General features: G+C 40.9%; 1 protein-coding gene across 5 annotated transcripts in view; it reads left to right on the top strand.

Annotated features, from left to right (window-relative positions):
- The first annotated feature begins 1,000 nt into the window (after window positions 1-1,000).
- Window positions 1,001-22,111, top strand: part of LOC122551426 (partitioning defective 3 homolog B-like) — a 979,113-nt gene continuing 958,002 nt past the window's right edge. For 2 of the 5 annotated variants that reach the window (XM_043693311.1, XM_043693312.1), the window contains exon 1: window positions 1,004-1,566. In XM_043693311.1, the coding sequence (XP_043549246.1) occupies window positions 1,447-1,566 (120 nt within the window). In that variant the 5' untranslated portion in view covers window positions 1,004-1,446. Of the gene's footprint in view, window positions 1,567-4,514; window positions 4,578-22,111 lie in introns of those variants that run through there. The other 3 variants (XM_043693310.1, XM_043693308.1, XM_043693309.1) reach the window with 3 other exon arrangements.

Consider the following 22,111-nt stretch of genomic DNA (forward strand, 5'->3'; position numbering starts at 1 on the left):
CCCTCCTCTAGCTTATCTCTCCACACTTCAGGCTCTCTGCATTTATTCCTGATGAAGGGCTTTTGCCCGAAACGTCGATTTTGCCTGTCCTCGGATGCTGCCTGAATTGCTGTGCTCTTCCAGCACCACTGATCCAGAATCTGGTTTCCAGCATCTGCAGTCATTGTTTTTACCTCTAAGATTTTCACTGTACCTCAGTACATGTGACAATAAATTCAATTCCTCATGCCCTTTTAACGATGCTCAACACCTACAGTGAATTTTAAAATAAACGCACATTTCTTAGTCTCAGCCATATTTTGCACTTTCAGCACTTTTTCGTAACTGGAGTGTCAATCCTTTTGATTTAGCAGAACGCGAGTGTTTCAAGCAGCGTTTGTGGTTTGGTTAGTTTGGGAGAGCTCTGGTGAGGAGAGGGTTAACCTCAGAGCGCAAAGAGAGAGCGAGAGAGAGAGAGATCGGTCGAGGCCTGGTCCCTCGTAGCAGCAGCGGCGTAGAAGGGGAAAGTTTGGTCAAAGTATCTCGGCGGAGGCGGTGGGAAGCCAAACTTCGTGTCGAGTTCTTCCTAGGTGAGCGAGGGAGGTTTTCGGAGCACCGGCGCCCTTTTGGGACTTGGAAACTCTGGTTGAGAGGAAGAGAAGGAAGGAAGGACGATGGGGGAGAAGAAATAAACGAAAAAGGAGTCACCAGCGGGGAACTAAGAAACAAGGAAGGTGCTCTCGGTGTTGGTGGAGCAACGTACAAGTCTCTGCTACTTAACCGTGCGTCTGTCAAAAACAAAACCCAACCAAAGCCACAGAGCTGCGTTGGTCTGGACGCCGGCCGGAGAAAGTTTACTCAATTTATTCCCCCCACCACCACTCTCCCGCCTTTACTGCACCTGGAGGAAATAAGGTCCCTTTCCTTCCGGCCGTGTGTGTGTGTGGGTGGGGGGTCCGAGATTGGAATGAGCTGGGGCAGTCTCTCGGGCGCTCACCTGTAGCACGTAGGGTAGGGTGGAGGAAAACACAGTCACGTTAATAAACAAGGAGCAACTCTAAAGGGAAAGGGGGGGATTTTAAAAAAAAAGACGAAACTCCATTGATTTTAAGTGGAAAATTGCACATTTGGTGTATTTTCTGGAAGCAAATGTGGGAGTCGTGATGGAAATCCACTGAGGGCACCATTTTCACCTTTATTCCAAAGAAACAAGATACGCTGTTTGCGCTTCTTACACCTGTCTCCCCGTAACTGGGGATGGTGACTATGTGGAGGATTTAATTGTTAATCAGGGAGCAGCCCGGGGCCAGCCTTGTGTCTATCTCTCGCGCTCAGGTGTGCTGCTGCTGCTGCTCGTGCGGGCCGCCTCACCTGTGCTCACCTGCACCTCGCGGGCCGCCTCACCTGTGCTCACCTGCACCTCGCGGGCCGCCTCAGCCTCCTCCTCTTCCCGCCACCTGCACCATCATGAAGGTGACAGTGCAGTTCGGCCGCACCGGGATTGTCGTCCCCTGTGGAGACGGGACCCTGACCGTCCAGCAACTCATCCGCCAGGCCGTGCAGAGGTATTGCAAAAACACCGCCAAGGTAAGCAGATGATCCACACCCACCTCTCCTCCGCCCACCCACCTAAAACATAACCAGCCACCTCTTCTCCCCCCCCAAACGGAAATAAGCCAGGGGAGAGACAGTGTTTTACCTGGTGACAGCTCACCCTCCAACATGACAGCTCTAGAAATGTTAATTGTGAATAGGGAGCATCAATAGTCACTTGACACTGCATGAGGTTTATAGGGTGAATACAGGATTTTCAGTCCAACTGGTTCATGCTGTACTTGAACCTTCTCTGACATCTCCTCCAACCCTATCAACATAAAATTCTGTTCCTTCCTCCCTCCTCCTAAGTGCATTGACTTATTGTAGAGAATGTAAACTTTTTCCATAGTCTAACTTCCAAAAGTGATAGGTCTCCTTTTTAAATTTCCAAAAACTATCCATTCATCCCATATACTGACAGACTTGCATCCTGGCACCATTCTCTCAATGCTGCTTAAAAATAATTGGAAGAACTCATTCAAAATGTAAACATTTATAGTTGGAGGCTGTGAGACTTTTTAAACATGCACTTCTTAGGTCCTTGACCTGAATGGAACATGTCCGTTTTGGTTTGTGTTCGGAATTTTTAAAAATGTTAACTGGACAATCCAGTGCATTTAAGGAATGCACTTGTTCCACGTTTGCTTTTACATCCGATGACGATTAAGATCTAAATTGATGTTGTCATCAGAGAAAAGGTCGAGTGTTCAGTGTAATTTGTCTTGCTCCATGGCTACTGATAGGATTCTGAGTAAACATTATCAGGCATTCTTGTTGTGCAGTGGTAATGTACCTACCTTTGAGCCAAGAGGCCTGGGATCAAGTCCCACTTGTGCCAGACCTCTTCGGACAGGTTGATTTTAATTCTTTTTTTTAAATCAGGTATTCCTTCACCTAATGGTTTTAGATTTGGCAACAGATGATTCCCTAAATGGATATAAAACCAAAGGGGTACTGCCTTATCTTGCTCTTAAAATGTTACTAACTTCACTTCTGACTGAGTGGCAGTATTCTTGGCTCTGAGTGAGAAGGATTGGGCCCAAGTCCAATCCAGAGGTTTGACCTCAAAACTTTGGCTGATGTTATGGTGTGGCACTGAGGGAATGTTGCGTTGTATGAGGTGACATCTTTTGGAGGAAGTGTTCAGCTGCAGCTCTGTACGTCCTGTCTGAAGAGGACATCAAGAAGCCCATGATACTGTTTTCAAGAAAAATAGGGGAATTCTTTCTGCCATCTTGGATCAACATTTATCCCTTGACCAACAACAGAAACAGAATATTTAGTCATTGATCTCACTACTGTTTGTTGGATCTCACTACTGTATGTACATTTGCTGTTGCATTTCATATAGTGCAACAATGGCTACACTTCAATGTCATGTACTTTGTGACATTGAGGGTGTGAAAGATGCTATTGAAACCTTTCTCCATTATGCAATACTTTTTTCGACGAGCTTTGTCCTTTACAACACCTATTTTTCCCAAATATTTGAATTTTGTGGTATATGATTTATTTGAAACTTGTAAAAACCAAGCAGCACAACAATTTTTATTTTTATTCAAGTCCTTTCTCAATTACAATAATATATACATATACACAATTGATTATTATGTATTTTGCAATATTACTTTCATAACTGTAATTGATTTTTTCCATGAAGGTTACAGCAGAGTCTTTGGACCTCTGGAGGAAAAAAAATTGCATAAGCTATCCCATGTTGTTCATTGAAACATGACTTACAAAACCAATATTGCTGATTTAGGGAATACGAGGCAATTTCCAGGATATGGAAAAGAATATAGAGAATATAGTCATACAGCATGGAAACAGACTCTTTGGTTCAACTCATCCATACCAACCAGTCATTCCATCTAACCTAGTCCCATTTGCCAGTATTTGGCCCATATCCCTCTAAGCCCTTCCTATTCATCTATCTATCTATCTATCTATCTATCTATCTAGTGCTTTTTAATCTTGTAATTATACCAGCCTCCACCACTTCCTCTGGCAACTTAATCTGTATATGCGCTACCATCAAGTCCTTTTTAAATTTTTCCCCACTCACCATAAACCTATGCCAGTTTTGGACTCCTCAACCCTAGGAAAAAGACCTTGGCTACTCACCCCATCTATGCCCATCATGATTTATAAATCTCTATAAAGTCACCCCTTTACCTTCATAGCTCCATAGAAAAATGTTCCAGCCTATTTGGTGTCTCCCTGTAGCTCAAACCCTCCAGTCTCTGGAACAACCAAATTTTTTCTGCACCCTCTCAAGTTTAACAACACCCTTCCTATTGAAGGGCGACCAGAATTGTACTCAGTACTGTAAATGTGGGCACATCAATGTCCTGTACAGCCGTAACATGACATCCCAACTCCTAGTCAATATTCTGACTAGTAAAGGAAAATATATCAAATGCTATCTCCACCATCTGTCTGCGAATTCACTTTTAAGGAACTATGCAGCTGCACCCCTTAAGTCTCTTTGTTCACAAGACATCCCACGGCCGTACCATTAAGTCTATAAGTCCTGCTCTAGTTTGCCTTACCAAAATGCAACATCTCACATTTCTCTAACTTCAAGTCCATCTGTCACTCGGTCCATTGGCCCATTGGATCATGGTATTGTTGTACTCTGCAATAATATTCTTTACTATCCACGACATCATCTATTTTGTAGGACATGTAATATGTAGTAAAGCCTTAACTTTAAAGTGCTTGTTCTTTGTTTTCATTTTCTTCTTAGCCTTAATCCACCTGTCTTCATCTTTTACAGCTCTACATCCTTCCATGATGTCTGCATTCCTCTAATTTTTGCTTCTTGAGCATTCCTGATTTCCATTGCTCACAATTGATGGCCTTGACTTCAGTTGAATGGATGGAAATCAAGAGTTTAAGACCTCAACTACTCTGCATCTTCTTTTGCGCTCTCTCTCGCTCTCTCTCTCAAGATGCTTCATCAAATCTACTTCACCTGCCTTTACATCTATGTGGTTTGGGTAATGCTTCTGTGAAGGTCTTGAGATGCTTTACTAGTTTAAAAGTGCTATAAAAAGGCATATTATTGATGGATATGAAAAAACAATGAATTGAAGAGATATTAATAATGCTTATCTACAAATCCCCACAAATCACTGATTATGGTTATTAGTGGAATAGTTGGTCATTTCCTTGATTTCATCCTAAGCCTCAGAAAATTGGAAGTCCATTGTAGGATATGTCATCATTTTCCAAGTGAAAGTTTGTGTTTCAAATGGTGAATTTACCTTCTTATCGATGTTTGTCACAAGGCTTAACTTGGGCCGTCAAAGCATCGTCAATGTTAATTTAGGCTTTGCAAATCAGAAGTTGAAAGAAAGATTTGAGTTTATGTAACACCTTTTTAATAGCTTAAGACATCCTAATAAACTCATAAAACCATGTACTACTTTCAGCAGTGTAGGAAATGTGATAGCTGATTTATGCACAGCAAGACTCCACAAGCCCCAATGTTGCAACATTCAGAAAGGATAAAGTACTTTAAATGAAAAAGTGAATGATTGCAGTAACCACGGACAAGTGGTTTTGCATAGTTGTGAATCTGTTGGAATCTTTTCAAATCTGGCTTTGAAGATAGTTTTAAAATTTAAAATGCGGTAGAGAGTGTTTAACAATTGCATTGTTTTAAGTTCTTGGGAAATTGTGCTGTTAAAATAATTGCGATGGGCTGAGGTCTAATCAAATATTGGACCCTGCCAAATAGTCAGTCATGAGCACAGAAATCCCGCCTGTTCCAGGAAAGCACTATGACCACTGAATGTTTGAATTCTTCTTAACAGATAGTAACAGATATTGCCCAGAAATTTTGGTTGGTAGATAATTTTTTCAGGCTTTGTCTGCCAATTTTCACTCCTTTCTATCCACCGTGAAGCTGGAGATTGATCTTTGCTGGGGATGGTTCACAAATGCTGGTAGTTCTCTCATGATCCATGAACCTTGGGCAAGATATTGTGTGAGCCCTTTGAGAATGTTGCTGGGCTTTCTGATGAGATTGAACCTAGGTCCTGCTCTCTGTACAATGAGCTGATCCCTACCATAATAGCAACCGTAATTGGCCTTCATACTCTCAATCCAATGAGTCTAGCTGGACATAGGACCTTTCTTTCCTATTGAATCAGCTATCCACTAGATAAACAGAATTTTTGAGGAAAGCTTTTACTGATTTATTAGAGTTAAATGAAATTCATTCTGCTTCATGACCTGAGTTCAATTTATGGACAAGTGCTTTTACTATTTGGAAGAATTAACTGGATGTTAATAACGTCTTCAAAATTGTTTGGAGCTATAAAGGTCACTCATTATATATCGTGTTGAGGAAGGATTTGAATGGTGCTAAAAGTTGCAAGTTGTAGAGGTACCTATTGAAATTAGGAACAACTATTTCCTAGAATTTAGTTGTGCAAATAGCTAATCATTTTTAATTCCCTCCTGTCAGTTCTCGCACCTTACTCCCGCCCGAAACCTGAGTTCATCTTGCCATCCATTTTCTAACTCATCCTAAGCACTGTTCACCAATATCTCTATGTTCACTGAGCTGTGTTAGCTGTTGACCCATCAATGCCTTAATAATAGAATTCTCATTCCAGTTCATTTTACATGGCCTTATAACCTCTTTTTGATCATCTATACTGATATCTCCTCATGTGGTTTAGTGTAAGCTTTTTGATTACATATCTAATTATAGTCCTGTGAAGCACAAGGGTTGTTTTTTTTTCACAATTCGAAGGCACTATATCAATGTAAATTTTATTAGTGTTATCTGGTCTTAAGCTTTTGCTACTTTGCTGACTAACTGGTGGTTGATACTATTCATGCTGACTTTAAGTGGAACTGCATTTTCACTTGCTCGGGGAATCCATATCCAAATTGTGTCTCCGTTTTACCCCTGATTGCAAGCCAGTTAGGAGGTTTGGCTTCAGTGAGCTGCATGAGGCTGCATTTTATTTGCCTGCTGTATTTCCAATTTAAGCGGTAGGTTGGCTCATTTGCACAGGCGATTCTGGTGCAAATTAAGATGCTAGTTTGAGGGATGCACAAAGCCAGGCTTGGCTCTTAATGAATCTAAGTGGGCGGAACTAGAAGCGTTTGAAATTGCAGGCAACACTTTTTAAAAAAAAGTCAGAAGAACATTATATAACCCACATTTTGTTGACTGAGTGCTGAAACAATTTGATGCTGCATTTCAAGACAGGCCTGTACCAATTTAACTGTGACTGCAGTGATTGAGAAATTGAGATTTTAAATGTTAAATGCCTTCAGCTGGGTATTGCCATGTTTGTGTACCAGAACAAGCAAATTACTCTTCAGTGGTAAATACACTGAGCTCAATGGAACCAATTTGAAAATTATGTATTCATTCTTGAGATGCAGCTTTTGCAGACAAGACAGGCATTTATTGCCCATATTGAGTCACTTTCAGTAGCTGGTGTTGGACCATCATGAACTGCTGCAATCTGTATGGTGGAGGTGCTCCTGTTGGATGAGGAGCTCTAAGATTTTGATCTGGTGAGAATGAATTGTTGTCTGATTATGCTTCTGTGAAGTACTTTGGGACATTCTCCACATTAAAGACACTGTGTAAGTGCAAGTTGTTATCATACACTGAAACCTTCTATCTTTTTTTAAGTGTCATCATGTGGAGAACAAGTGATTGCTTCTTGTAACTCTTAAACTTATGTGCCTCATCACACAGTACAATAATGGTGATGTTGAGCAATTTATAAGACTGTTAATGCTACTTCATTCAAAATTTCATCTCATGTAACTGGCATGTTTAGCTCGTATTTGGATGGCAGCCCAAGGATAAGGGAATTAGTAGATGAAAAGGAACGTTTATCACTTTATTTTTTCTCTGAGGTTTCTATATCTTGTGTTTGCAAATTCATGATAGTCATAGAGATGCACAGCATGGAAACAGAACTTTTGGTCTATCTTGTACATGCCGACTAGTTGTCCCAAATCAATCCAGTTCCATTTGCTAGCACTAGGCCCACATCCCTCTAAACCCTTCCTATTTACAGGTATATACCCTTCCAGGTGCCTTTTAAATGTCGTAATTACACTAGCCTTCACCACATCCTCTGGCAGCTCATTCCATACATGCATCACCCTCTGCATGAAAACGTTGCCCCTTAGGTCCCTTTTAATCTCCTCCCCCCCCCCCCCCCCCCCGGAAAATACCTTTTCTATGTACCATACCCATGCCCTTTATGATTTTACATACCTCTATAAGGTCACCCCTTAGCCTCCAACACTCCAGGGAGAACAGCCCCAGCCTCTTCAGCTCTTCCTATAGCGGAAACCCTCCAACCCTGACAATGTCCTTATAAATCTTTACTGAACCCTTTCAAGTTTAGCAACGATAGGATGAAGACCAGAATTGCACACAGTATTCAAAAAGTGGCCTACCCAATGTCCTGTACAGCTGCAATGTGACCTCCCAAATCCTATGCTCAATGCACTGACCAGTAAAGGAAAGTATACCACACGGTGCCTTCACAATCCTGTTTACCTGTAACTCCACTTTGAAGGAAGGAACTATGAACCTGCACTCCAGGGTCTTTTTATTCAGCAACACTGCTCAGGATCTTACCATTAAGTGTATAAGTCTTGCTCTGATTTGCCTTTCCAAAATTCAGCATGTCATATTTATCGAGATTAAATTCCATCTGCCATTCCTCGGCCTATTGGACCATCTGATCAAGATCTCGTTGTACTCTGAGGTAACCTTCTGTGCTGTCCATTACACCTCCAATTTTGGTGTCATCTGCAAACTTACTAACCATCTTTTCTATGTTCACATCCAAATCAGTTGGTGGACCCAGCACCGATCCTTGTGGCACACCGCTGGTCACAGGCCCTCCAATCTGATAAGCAGCCCTCCATCATCACCCTCTGTCTTCTAACTTCAAGCCAGTACTGTATCCAAAAGGCTAGTTCTCCCTCCATTCCATGTGACCTAACCTTGCTAACCAGTCTACCATGAGGAACCTTGTAGAATGCTTTACTGAAGTCCACTTAGATCCACCACTCTGCCCTCTTCATCCTCTTCGTTACTTTTTTAAAAAACTATCTGTTAAGAAGAATTCATGTTGACTATCCCTCATGGTGGCACAGTGGTTAGCACTGCTGCCTCACAGCGCCGGAGACCCGGGTTCAATTCCCGCCTCAGGCGACTGACTGTGTGGAGTTTGCACGTTCTCCCCGTGTCTGCGTGGGTTTCCTCCGGGTGCTCCGGTTTCCTCCCACAGTCCAAAGATGTGCAGGTCAGGTGAATTGGCCATGCTAAATTGCCCATAGTGTTAGGTAAGGGGTAAATGTAGGGGTATGGGTAGGTTGCGCTTCAGCGGGTCGGTGTGGACTTGTTGGGCCGAAGGGCCTGTTTCCACACTCTAATGTAATGTAATCTAATCTAATCTAAATCCCTAATCAGTCCTTGTCTTTACAAATACATGTAAATCCTGTCCCTCAGGATTCCCTCCAGCAACTTGCCCACCACTGATATCAGGCTCACTGATCTATAGTTCCCTGGCTTTTCCTTATCACCTTTCTTAAACCGTGGCACCACGATAGCCAGCCTCCGGTCTTCCGGCACCTCACCTGTGGCTATTAGTGAAACAAATATCTCAGCAAGGGGCCAGCAATCACTTCCCTGGCTTCCCACAGATTTCTATGGTATACCTGATCAGGTCCTAGGGATTTATCCATCTTTATGCATTTTAAGACATTCAGCGCCACCACTTCTATAATATGGGCATTTTTAAACACGTTGCCGTCTATTCCCCACATTCTATATCTTCCATGTCCTCCTTCACAGTAAACACTGATGCAACATACTCATTTAGTATCTCCCTCATATCTTGCGGTTCCACACATAGGTGGCTTTGCTGACCTTTGAGGGGTCTTATTCTGTCCCTAGTTATCCTTTTGTCCTTTACTTATTTATAAAATTGCTTTGGATTCTCCTTAACCCTATTTGCCAAAACTATCTCATGTCCCCTTTTTGCCCTCCTGATTTCCCTCTTAAATATACCCCTACTGCCTTTATACTGTTCTAAGGATTCACTTGATCTCTATTGTCTATACCTGACACTCGCTTCCTTTTTCTTTACCGAAACCTCAATTTCTCTAGTTATGCAGCATTCCCTACACCTACCAGCCTTGCCTTTCACCCTAACAGAAACATACTGTCTCTGGACTCTTGTTATCTCAGTTTTGAAGGCTTCCCATTTTCCAGCTGTCCCTTTACCCGTGAACGTCCGCCTCCAGTCAACCTTTGAAAGTTCTTGCCTAATACCGTCAAAATGGATCTTCCTCTGATTTAGAACTTTAACTTTTAGATCCAATCTGTCCTTTTCCATTGCTATTTCAAAACGAATAGAATTGTGGTCGCTGGCCCCAAAGTGCTCTCCCACTGACCCCTCAGTCACCTGCCCTGCCTTGTTTCCCAAGAGTAGGTCAGGTTTTGCACCTTCTCCAGTAGGTACATCCACATACTGAATCAGAATATTTTCATGTACCCACTTAACAAATTCCTCTCCATCTAAACCCTAAACACAATGGCAGTCCTGATCAATATTTGGACAGTTAAAATCCTCTACCATGACCACCCTATTATTGTTACAGATAACTGAGATCTCCTTACAAATTTGTTTCTCAATTTCCCACTGATTATTGGGGAGAGGAATCTATAGTACAATCCCAGTAAGGTATCCATCCCTTTCGTTTCTCAGTTCCAACCTAATAATGTCCCTGGATGTATTCCCAGAAATATCCTTCCTAAGTATAGCCATAATGTTATCCCTTATCAAAAACACCATTTCCCTTCCTGTCTTGCCCCCGCTCCCCATCTTTTCGTAGCATTTGTATCCTGGAACAGTTCTATCCATCCCTGAGCCACGTCTCTTTAATTGCTATCATATCCTAGTTCTATGTTCCAAAATATGCCGTGAATTCATTTGCCTTCAATGTTAGGTTTCTTGCATTGAAATAAGTGCAGTTTAATTTATCAGCCCTACCTTGTTCTCTGCTTTGTCCCTGCCTGTCCTGAGTGTTTGACTTGCTCCTTTTCCAAGCTGTACCAGTCTCAGACTGATGTCTTTCCTCATTATCTCCCTGTGTACCACCACAACCAAACCCCCCACCCCCTTGCCACCACGCTTATTTGTTTAAATTCTCCAGAACAGCTCTAGCAAATCTCCTCACCAGTATATTGGTTCCCTTGGAATTCAGGTGCAATCTGTTCTTCTTATACAGGTTACTTCTACTCCAGAAGAGAGTCCAATGATCCAAAAATGTGAATCCTTCTCCCCTGCACCAGTTCCTCAGCCATGCATTCATCTGCTCTGCCCTTGTATTCCTACCCTCACTAGCTCGTGGCACTGGTAGTAATCCAGATATTACTACTCTCGAGGATCTCCTTTTTAAATTCCCAGCCTAACTTCCTAAATTTTCCTTTCAGAAACTCGTCCTTTTCCCTTCCTATATCATTAGTTCCACTGTGTACAATGGCCTCCTACTGGTCCCTCTCCCCTTTGAGCATATTCTGCACTGTCTATGAGATATCCTTGATCCTGGCACCAGAGGGGCAACGCACCATTCTGATTTCTTCTTGTTGGCCGCAGAAATGTATGTCTGTGCCTCTGATTAAAGAGTCCCCTATCACAAACTGATTGCTTGGAACTTGATGTATCCCTCGTTACATTAGAGCCAGACTTGGTACCAGAAACTTGCCAATCGTGCTACATCACCCCCTTCATTTTCAAAACGGCATATTTGTTTGATGTGGGGCTGGCCACAGGAGACTCCTGCACTACCTGCCTCCCTCTCCTACCTTTTCTGGAGGTAACCCATTCACCTCTTTGTATCTGTGGTGTCTCCCCCTTCCTATGACTGCTATCCATCGTACTCCCTAGCTCCTGTAAATTTCTCGTTGCCTCTAACTGCTGCTTCAGCTGATCCATGCGATCCAACAGGATTCGCAACCAAACACATGTCCTGCAGGTATAATCATAAGTAACCTGGAAACTCTGTTCAATCTCCCACATCCAACAGAAGAGCACATCACTCTACTAAAGGCTATCTTTGTACCTTAACAGTCAACAGACCCAGAGAGTAGCATCATCTTACTGCTCTTAAAAAAAAAACATTGCGCCAGGCTAACTTGGAATCTATATTTTATATTTTTAAAATTTAATCAAGAGACAGATCTGAGTAAAACATATAATCAAAAAGAACCCACTGTACTCAGGATTGTAGATTTATAAAAGAAAATCAAGGTTACACTTTTTTTAAAAAAATGCACTTCACTGCTGCTCCTGTGTTGTGAGCTCTCCCACACCGGTTTCTCCAAGGTCAATTGTGAATTTCACTGTTTGTTCATTTTTCTTAGACACATTGTGTTGTCCAGAGATACTTGAACTCAAACAGCAAAGGCAGTAGCAGATTCACTATTGGTATGTGATAGCTCTTTGGAAAAGAAAGAAAAAAAGAAGCCTTCCATTTGTGTAGCTGGATATTGTAAAGCACTTTTACAGCCAATGGAGTGTTTTTGAAATTAGGATGTGGGAAATGTAGCAACCGGTTTGCACACAACAGTGTTCTACAAATAATAGGGACTTGATCTTCTATTTCAATGAGGTAATTTTGAAGGAAAATAAGTGGTATATTTAAATTAAATCTCATGAAATCTTATGTGGACCACATAGTCTGGTGCAACTACCATTTTTACAGCAAGGTTTTGTCCTTGGAATTTTCCAGAGCTAGCCCATGTTATGAGGCTTTATTAAAAATTAACTTGTGCAGTCATATTATGACATATTTCTGAAGCAGGTAACATGAACTGAGATCTTCTGACCCAGAGACAGGGAGATTATCATGACATCACAAGAGCCCTTTAGAGTCATAGAGTCAGACAGCATGGAAACAGACCCTTCAGTCCATCTTGTCCATGTCGACCTGGTTTCCCAGAATTAAACTAGTCCCATTTGTCTGCGTTTGGTCCATATCCCTCCACATCTTTCTCATTCATGTACCTGTCCAAATGTCTTTTAAATGTTGTAACTGCTCCTGAATCTACCACTTCCTCAGGCAGTTCATTCCATATACTCACCCCCCTCTGTGTGAAAAAGTTGCTGTCAGGTCCCTTTTAAATCTTTCTCCTTTCCTCTTAAATGTATGCACTCTCATTTTGAACTCTCCTACTCTGGGGAAAAGAACTTTGTTAGTCACCTTATCTACAAACCTCTATAAAGTCACCCTCCAATCTCCTTTGCACCAGGGATAAAAGTCCCAGTTTATCTAGGCTCTCCTTATAACTCAAACCCTTAGACATGCTCGTAAATCTTTTCGGCACACTCTCTCTAATTTAATGCCACCTTTCCCATGGCACAGGGCATGACTATTGTCACTGTTCACAAGTCTTTAATGTCAGTGTAAGCATTTTGAATGAGCCTATTTGAACATGTTGTTGGACATAGGTAAAATGAAGTGCTTTTGCCCGAAACGTCGATTTTGCCTGTCCTCGGATGCTGCCTGAATTGCTGTGCTCTTCCAGCACCACTGATCCAGAATGTTGTGGGACATCCCTAGTGCAGGTGAGATTTGAACCTGAATCTTCTGGCCCAGAGGCAAGGACTACCACAGTGCCACAAGAATTATTACCTCCAGCTTATTAACCCAGTGACATTGTGAATGGCATAGTAGCAAACAATGGCACTCACAATGGTATTTGAACCCATAACCTTGAAAGTCAGAGGCTTGTGCACAACTGAGCTTGTCGGGCATATGGACTTTCTAATTCCCCGGATGATGAAAGAGGTATAACTTAACATTAGAAAGAAAAAGTGTGCTTTATGGCAGAAAATACAATGGCACATCACCATATGAATACTGAAGATTTAGGAGGGAGGTGAATCACCAAATCTGAGACGCAAAGAAGTGATGAAGAAAGGAGAGCAGCTAACACAAAGGGAAATCCAATTTTACTGTCGGCAGATAAAGGAGAAGTATGGCCAATCAGAATCCAATAAGGGATTTGCACATGGAGGCAGGGAGCATGATAGCTGATAAATGAATTCTTTGCATCTATCTTTACAAAAGAGGAGGATACTGTCAAGGCCATGGTGACAGGGTAGCAATCTCCATCACTGGAAGGGATCAAAATGAATAAGATAGACTTCTTGGATAGATTGTTAGCTCTTGACGATTTTGAAGAAAATGAGGACAGAGAATGCAGGGGTACCGGGCATATTCTTTCAGTCTTCCCTGGACTCGAAAGGTGACAGAAGACTGGAGAATTGCAAACATTACATCCTTTTTCAAGAAAGGTTGTGGGAATAATCCCAACAATTACAGACCAGTTAGTTTAACTTTGTTGGAAGAAATTTCTCCACAATGAATTATTTAGGATGCAATTCATAGTCGCATGGAAAAAGTTGGATTGATTAGCGAGAGTCAGCAATAATTTCTAAATGGGAAATCATGTTTAACTAATTTGCTGGAGGCATTTGAAGTTGCAGAAAGAGTTGGTGATGGTGACACTTTGATGTTGTAGTAGTTTGGCAGATGGAGTTCAATTTGGATAGATGTAAGGTATTGCATTTTGGTAAGGCAAACCAGGGCAAGACCTATACAGTTAATGGTAGGGCCTTGGGGTGTGCTGCTAAACAAAGAGACCTAGGAGGGCAGGTGCATAGTTCATTGAAAGTGGAGTTGCAGGTAGACTGGTTGCTGAAGAAGGTGTTTGGCACGCCTACCTTCATTGGTCTGAATGTTTGGTGTATGAGTTGGGACGTCATATTGTGGCTGTACTTGGCATTGGTGAGGCCACTTTTAGATTTCTGCAAACAATTCTGGTCGCCCTTCTATAGGAAGGATGTTTTTGAACTTGAGAGTGTAAATCTTTTCAGCACTAGGACATTGCTGGGACTGGAAGATTTGAGCTATGGAGAGAAGCTGAATAGGCTGGGGCTATTTTCCCTGGAAGGCTGAGGGGTGACCTTATAGAGGTTTGTAAAATGATGAAGGGCATGGATAGGGTGAATAGCCAAGATCTTTTTCTCAGGGTAGTGCAGTCCAAAACTAGAGGGCATAGGTTTAAGGTGAGAGGGGAAAGATTTAAAAGGGTCTTGAGGGGCAACCTTTTCACAGAGGATGGTGCATGTATGGAACAAGCTGCCAGGGGGAATGGTGGAGCCTGGTACAATTATAACGTTTTAAAAGGCATCTGGATGGGTAAGCGAATATGAAGGGTTTAGAGGAATATGGGCTAAATGCTGGCAAATGGGACTAGATCAGATTAGGATAACTGGTTGGCACGGATGACCGAAGGGTCCGTTTCTGCGTTAAAAACTTTATGACCCTAAGTGGATCTCCAGAAGGTTATGATGTATTGATACACAGCAGATTTGTGAGGGAAGTGAAAAATCATGGCATAAATGGGTCAGTAGCAAAGTGGATACAAAATTGGCTGATTGATATCAAACAGAAAGTAATGGTCAATGGATAGTTTTCAGGTTGGAGGAAGGTTTGAAATGGGGTTTGGTTTGGGTTCCTTGCTTTTTCTGATATATAATAATGATCTAGATCTTGGTTGCAAGGAACAATTTCTAAGTTTCCAGATGGCACTGAGAGTGGATGAATTGTAACTGAGCAGAGGACAATATAGAACTCCAAAAGAACAATGACAAGTTGGAGGGGTGTGCGGATTGTTGGCATATAAGGTTCAATGCAGAACAGTGTAAGGTGATACACTTTAGTAGGATGAACACTGAAAGGCAATGCGAAATATGGGGTACAATTCTAAAGAGGTGCAGGAGCAGAGGAACTAAGATCCATACGTGGACAGATCATTGAAGTCAGCAGGTCAGGTCGAGATGGAAATGTGTTGCTGGAAAAGCGCAGCAGGTCAGGCAGCATCTAGGGAACAGGAGAATCGACATTTCGAGCATTAGCCCTTCTTAGAGCATAGTTAACAAAATCATAGTGTTCTCAGCATTATTGATGGGAGCATAGAGCACAAAAACAGGGTGGTGATGTTGAATCTGTCTAATATGCTTGTTAGATCTCAGCTGGAGTATTGTGTACAGCTGTGGGTGCTATATCGTAGAAAAGATGTGAATGCATTGGAGAGTGTGCAGAAACTATTTATAAAAATGGTTCCAGGAATGAGAAACTTCAGAAATGAGGATAGTTTAAAAATATTGGGACTGTTTGCTTTGGAGAGAAGAGAGAGGAGATTTGATAGAGGTCTTCAAAGTCATGGTCTGGACAGAGTAATTAGGGAGAAGATGTAAAAGAGAAAAGAATGAGAGGGTACAGATTTAAAGTGATGGGCAAAGGTGGCAGAGTGATGCGAAATGTGATTTCACACAGCAAGAATGAAGGATATGTGGAGGAGTTAGGTTGAATTGAGGCATTCAAGAGGACTTTGGATGATTATAGAATAGACTTGATGTGCAGGGGAAAAGGCAGACGATTGACTTTAGGTAATAGAACCAGTGCATGCACGATGGACTAAATAGCCACCTTCTGCACTGTAACAGTTTTGTGTGATGTTATGAGTGATAATGGACTAATATTGCTACACTGTATTTGGTTAATACACCTCGGGCTTTCCTATTTGTCCAATAATTGGTTGTGCACTCTACCTGGGGTTAATGTTTTTATCAATGTCAATTGGAAGCATCATGGATATTTTAAGAATTGGCTCAATGGATAGTTGAATCATAGAATCCTACAGTGTGGAACCTGACCAATCGGCCCATACCCCTGAAGAGCATCCTACAAAACCCAGCCCCCTACCCTATCCCAATCACCTTGCATTTTCCATAGCTAATCCACCTAGACTGCATATCCCATGACACTATGGATAACTTAGCATGGCCGGTCCACCTAACCTGCACGTCTTTGGATTGTGGGTGAAAACCAGAGCACCAGGAGGAAAACCATGCAGACACGGCGAATGTGCAAACTCCACACAAGACAGTTATCTGAGGGTGGAATCGAATCTAGGTCCCTGGTGCTGTGAGGCAGCATTGCTCACCACTGAGTCAATGTATATGGGAATTGAATGGCCATACAAGATTAAAATTACTGCTGACTTGCAAGGCATGCATTAATAAAGATAAATTGAATTGAATGACCTGTTTCTACATTGCAGTTACATCCGTGTAATGAACAGAGAACTAGTTACGAAGGGATACATAGGAGAAATATTTTACTCATTGGGTCATTCATGAATTCCTGTCTCCATCCTCCTATCTCTTCAATTCAAACTCTAAGCTCAATATTTCTTGTGGGCCAGTTAATAATAATTTTAGTAACTGCCAGTTTTGCTTTATACCACAGTTGGATTCATGGTAGTTTTTTTTAACGTGGTGGCATGTTTTACTTTCAAAGTCAGCTGTATTTCTTTAAGGAGGTGGTGGAACATTTACCTTGTTAGGAATGCAAAGATGATACAATCACAAACTTTATCAATTGTGATTGCTGTTTAGGTCAACTCAGTCAGAACGAGGTTCAAGTATTTCATTCAAGTTATGGTTCAGGGTAGTTTGGAGTCGTGCATTTTTGCATCATGTCCTTTTAGTTGCAATAACAATAATGATGACAGCTTGCAATTATGTAGCACATTTCATATTATTTAAAAGCTCCAAAGTACTTCTGAGAAGCAAGCTTTGGCATTAATCTGCAAAAGGAGGTGTTGAGCAGGTGGTCCAAGGTTGGTTTTGTGGAATGTCTTGAGAGAAATGTTGACGGAGGGAATACTAGAAATTGGGGCCTTGGCAGCTGAAGGCCTTACTGTCTACTGTTAAACCTCTCTTCTTGTATTTTGGCTTGTGTCTTTTGCACTGCAACCTGTTTGAAGTGGGAGGACAATAAGGTTTTTGCAACTTTAACTCATAATAGAATGTAACATCCAGACTGTTTAACCAATCAAAGAGATTGAAAAAATAAACAGGGAAACAACAAAGATTGAAATAGGGGATGTAGAGTCAACTAACCCATTAGTAAAAGAAATGGAGAATAGTGGGGGTGGGATGGGGAGGTGTTAGATATTGTATTTAAAGAGAAAAGAGGCGACTGAGGAAAGGCAAAAATTAAAAGTTTTAATTTTAAAATATCTCTAGCAATTTACTCTCAGAAGGAGGATTGAAGTTCCATAGTTTTAATTACTCCTTTTCTGCCTGAAGAGACTGAATGAAAATGGAGGAAAGTTAAATCTGGAGTTTTAAAGAGTTTTTTTGCACTGTTAAGCATCACTAATTTTTGTGCTGCAAATTTAATTCATTCTGAAAACACAAATGCCGCAATTTGTTGAAACTTGCAGGATTGGTGGTGAGCTACCATTTGCAAGAGACTAATACCTAGAGAGTAACAAATCACCCTGAGGTTTGCGATTCTCAGGTTATTTCTCTTCAAGTTGCTGAAAGATATACTCAAACTGGTAAGCGCCCTTAAATTTTAAGTTGTTTTATCAACAAACTGTGGACCAGAGTTGGGTGGATATATGCAACTAACATAATCTGGGAATGTTTGCACGTATCCAATACCTCACAGTTATGATGCCTACATTACAGTGATTGAATACTCTTGACAGACTAGTAGGTAGTTTAATCTCTTGAGCACGGAAAGAAATGGTTAAATACTACTGGTCGATTAAAGAAAGGTATGTTAGATTCTTTTATGACACACCTCTGGAGCAGGTGGGACTTGAACCCAGGCATTCTGGCTCAGAGGAAGGGATATTACTAGAACACAACAAGAGCTCAAAGATATGATAATGGGATGCTAAATAACTTGGAATTCAAGGTAACAAGGCAAGGAGATTATGGGAATCAATTAATTAAACGAAGGATCCTTGTGATCTGTTCACAAGTGTCTGCATTTTTTTTCTATCTAAGAAAAAGAGCCTTGTGACCTCTGAACCAGGAAGTCCAGGTTCAAGTCTGACCTGCTGCAGCAGGTCATAACATCCCCGAACAGGTTGATTAGAAGGAAAGAACCTTGTGATAGCACCTATTGCTGCAGTGGTAGCATCCTTATCTCTGAACCAGAGAATATGGGTTCAGATCCCACCCACTCCAGAGGTGTGTAATGTCATCTCTGATAAAAACAATGTTCAGTTGTGTCTAAGAGATCTTTCAGGCATATGATTTAAAAAAAAAAGAAAAAGGCCTTTTTTGGGGGGTTCTTGTGGTAGTTTCCCCACCTCTGAGCTAAGAGACCTGAATTTAAGCCTCACATACTCCAGCAATACGTAATAACCTCTCTGAACCAGTTGATTTTAAAATGAAATCTAAAATGCATCTAATGAGAGTTCAAATGCATCTAATTACTGCAGGGATTGGAGTGCATTATTTTCCCCTCCAACTCCATTTTAAATCAAATCCTGCCCTCTTTCCCTACCCTTCCATTTATTGTTATTGTTGCACTGCCCCAGTGGATAGTGCTCATTAGTTTTTCCTTTAATTGGAAGCACAGGAGTCTTTGTGGTTGAGCTTTTAGAAAATGCATCTCAAGGAGAAAATAGCCAGAAGGATTGTCGGACGTATTCAAATGGTGTAGCAACCATTGTGTGACGAAAAAGCTTTTGCAGAAATATACTGGTCTCTGTATGTGCTTCACAAATAGGCTGAAGTCACCCTTGACAAGGCTTGCATTTTCATCCTGCCTTTCACAATGTCAGGAAGTTCCAACTTATTTTACAGTTGACAAAGTATGTAAACTGCATTCGCTGTCATAGTGTCGGAAATGTGGTAGCCAATATTTGCACCGAAACATCTCATACTTGTTAATGTCTACACGATGTGTCTTTGGTGTTGATTTGAGGTTTAAAAATTAGAGCCAAGAGCTGCAACTGTGCTCCAGTTCCTTTTTACGTTGGTGCTATACATCCAGCTGAGAGGGCAGTTCAAGCTTCTGTCTTTCATATTTAATCTGAGAAACCGTAACTCTGATAGTACAGCACTCCCTCAGCACTGCACTGGAGCGACAATGTTGATTTTTGTTGTTCAGGTCCTGGAGTGGTATTTAACTCCACAAACGTCTGGTTCTTGAGGTGAAAATGCTACAAACTAAGATAAAGCTGATACCTAGATTTGAAAAATGAATAGAAAAATTTCAATGGGAATAGATAATTTCTGTAATAAAAGTAAAGTACTGTTGATCGTAAATAAAAATAGAAAGCACTGGACGAACTCAGTCTGACAGCATCAACGGATAGAGAAACAGGTGTGCATTTTGAATCCAAATGACTCTCCTTCAAAACTCATTCTTACACTGTTATAAATAAAAAGATTTTTAGCAAAATGACAGAAAATGCTTTTGTTTTGTAAAGTCACCAAACTTCTTTTTGAAATGATCCTGGAACCCTCGTGCATGCTGGAGTTCTGAATGGGCAAAAAATAAGCTGGGACCGGGTTGGAATGTGAATAAATGCTCTGTTGCTGAGAGATGGTTTGTAGCAGTTGTCATCAATTTGCTTTTTGGGATTCTAAGAATAGTTTTTTAAATGGAGTTTCAAAGAAAATTCTCTTTGGACTAAATGTTAATTCGTTCTTCACAGTTCCTGCTGGACCCGCTGAATATGTCCAGCAATTAGGCTCTGAAATGAAATCAAACACCCTTCTCCTTCTTCGGGTATCTTTCCATGCAAATGCAGCATTTGCCCTTTCATCTCCTTCCTTTTCTCAAACCTGGGCTCTAAATACTCCTTCCAAGTGATTAGCAATTGCGTTGCTCTTCTTTCAACTTGCATTTGCAGCTCTTGATACATTGCCCTGTACATTGGTGAGTCCAAGTTGAGGGTGCATGATTGTTTTGTGGAATATCTCCATTCAGTCAGTAAATGAGAGACCCAAGCTTCCAGTGACCTGTCATTTTAATTTGTTCACTCCACTTCAACTCTGATTGCTTAGTTCTCGACTTCCAACACTGTTTGAGTGAAGTTCAGTATACTCTCAAGGAGTGTCAGCTTGTCTTTTTTAATTAGGCATTTTACAGCTTTCTCGACTGAACACTGAGTTGAACACATTTACATCATAACCTCTGCTCCCATTTTTTTCGATGTGATGCTACACTTCTGTTATTTCAATTTACAACTCTATTCTTTAAATCCAAACACAAAATTACAATAAATTGAGTTAGTAATCTGTAGGTCCTCTGAAGTTAGTTATTAACCTGTAAATATTTCTGCAGCCATGATGATTTATTTTAAATCTGTTTTAAAGGCCTGGCCTTTAGAGTGAATGAGCTTTGTGCATCACTAATCAATTTTGTTTTTTGGTATCATAGTTTTGTGATCCCGTCAAAGTTTGTTAGAGCCTCCTGAATTTTCTTTTAAGCATAAACAACCATAGCTTCGAAAGGGAGATTTTTGCTTTTCGTTTTCAGCAGTTCCATGAAGCCCCTGGAATAAGATGGCTGTGTAGTTGCACCACTGCTCCTAAGAACGGAAGGATGTATCGTGAACCAGGCACCCTTAGAGTGAGGAGATAGCATTAGTCCTAGACCAGATGTGTTGAGGATAAAAACCTGAAGAGCTTATTTAAAGCTGAGTGCATTGAAGGTCTGACGCATGATAGCGCCAAGAAGAAGCTATCTACAGTTTTAGACTGGAATTGAAAAGTAAAAATTGCAAATGACTTAAACTTAGAGGTCTTGGATACAAGGATTCTGCTGTGAAAATTGTACCAGTGGTGTTTTGGGCAATGTACCAGAGGTATGTTTCACTTTTTATGAAAGTGGTTTTGTTTCTTTTCAATTTATAAAGGAGTCTTTTGGGATTAATAGATTATCCTTTTACCGTGTGCTTCAAAATCTTTGTAGTATAAGTAGATAGTTTGGCATATCTATTTTATCATGTTTTCCTTTGCTGATATACTTCTGTTTATTGTGAAAGCAAATCTGCAGCATTGCATGCTATGTTTCATAATAGACACTATTTCATTAAGACCAAAACAAAACCACTTTTGATCATCTCGCCAAATTTGTGTCTGGACCTGAGTTGTCTGGTTATAACATCATAATGCTGTACATTTAAAGGCAGTTAGAAATGGGAATTTTTGTATGAAAGAGAATGAGAATGCATAGTTGTAAAAATGTAATTACTTTCATTAATTAAAGTTATTCAGTTAGGTTTTAATGGAACAGATCAATAATTCAGTTTCACTATTTGAAATTTGTCTTCAGTCAGAGTCCAGAATTTCCTCATTGTGAAACATATTGTTTAAATTTACATGTCAGCTGTCACTTATATTCCAACACATTATATCTTTGTATACTGCTGTTTTTGAAAAAATGTGACATCCGCTCCAATACTGTGTTGCTGTAAATTTTATTCTTGTTTCTATAAATGACATACAAGTGATTGCTTCTGCCTCCCATGTGACAGTTTGGGAGTTTACTTTCCTTGAAGTTTACTTTCTACACACGTGCAAACACGCGTGCACACATTTTTTGCCTTCGTCCCTGATCTGAATTATTTTTAATA

The sequence above is a fragment of the Chiloscyllium plagiosum genome, chromosome 7 (assembly GCF_004010195.1).
Source record: "Chiloscyllium plagiosum isolate BGI_BamShark_2017 chromosome 7, ASM401019v2, whole genome shotgun sequence".
Lineage (NCBI taxonomy): Eukaryota > Metazoa > Chordata > Chondrichthyes > Orectolobiformes > Hemiscylliidae > Chiloscyllium > Chiloscyllium plagiosum.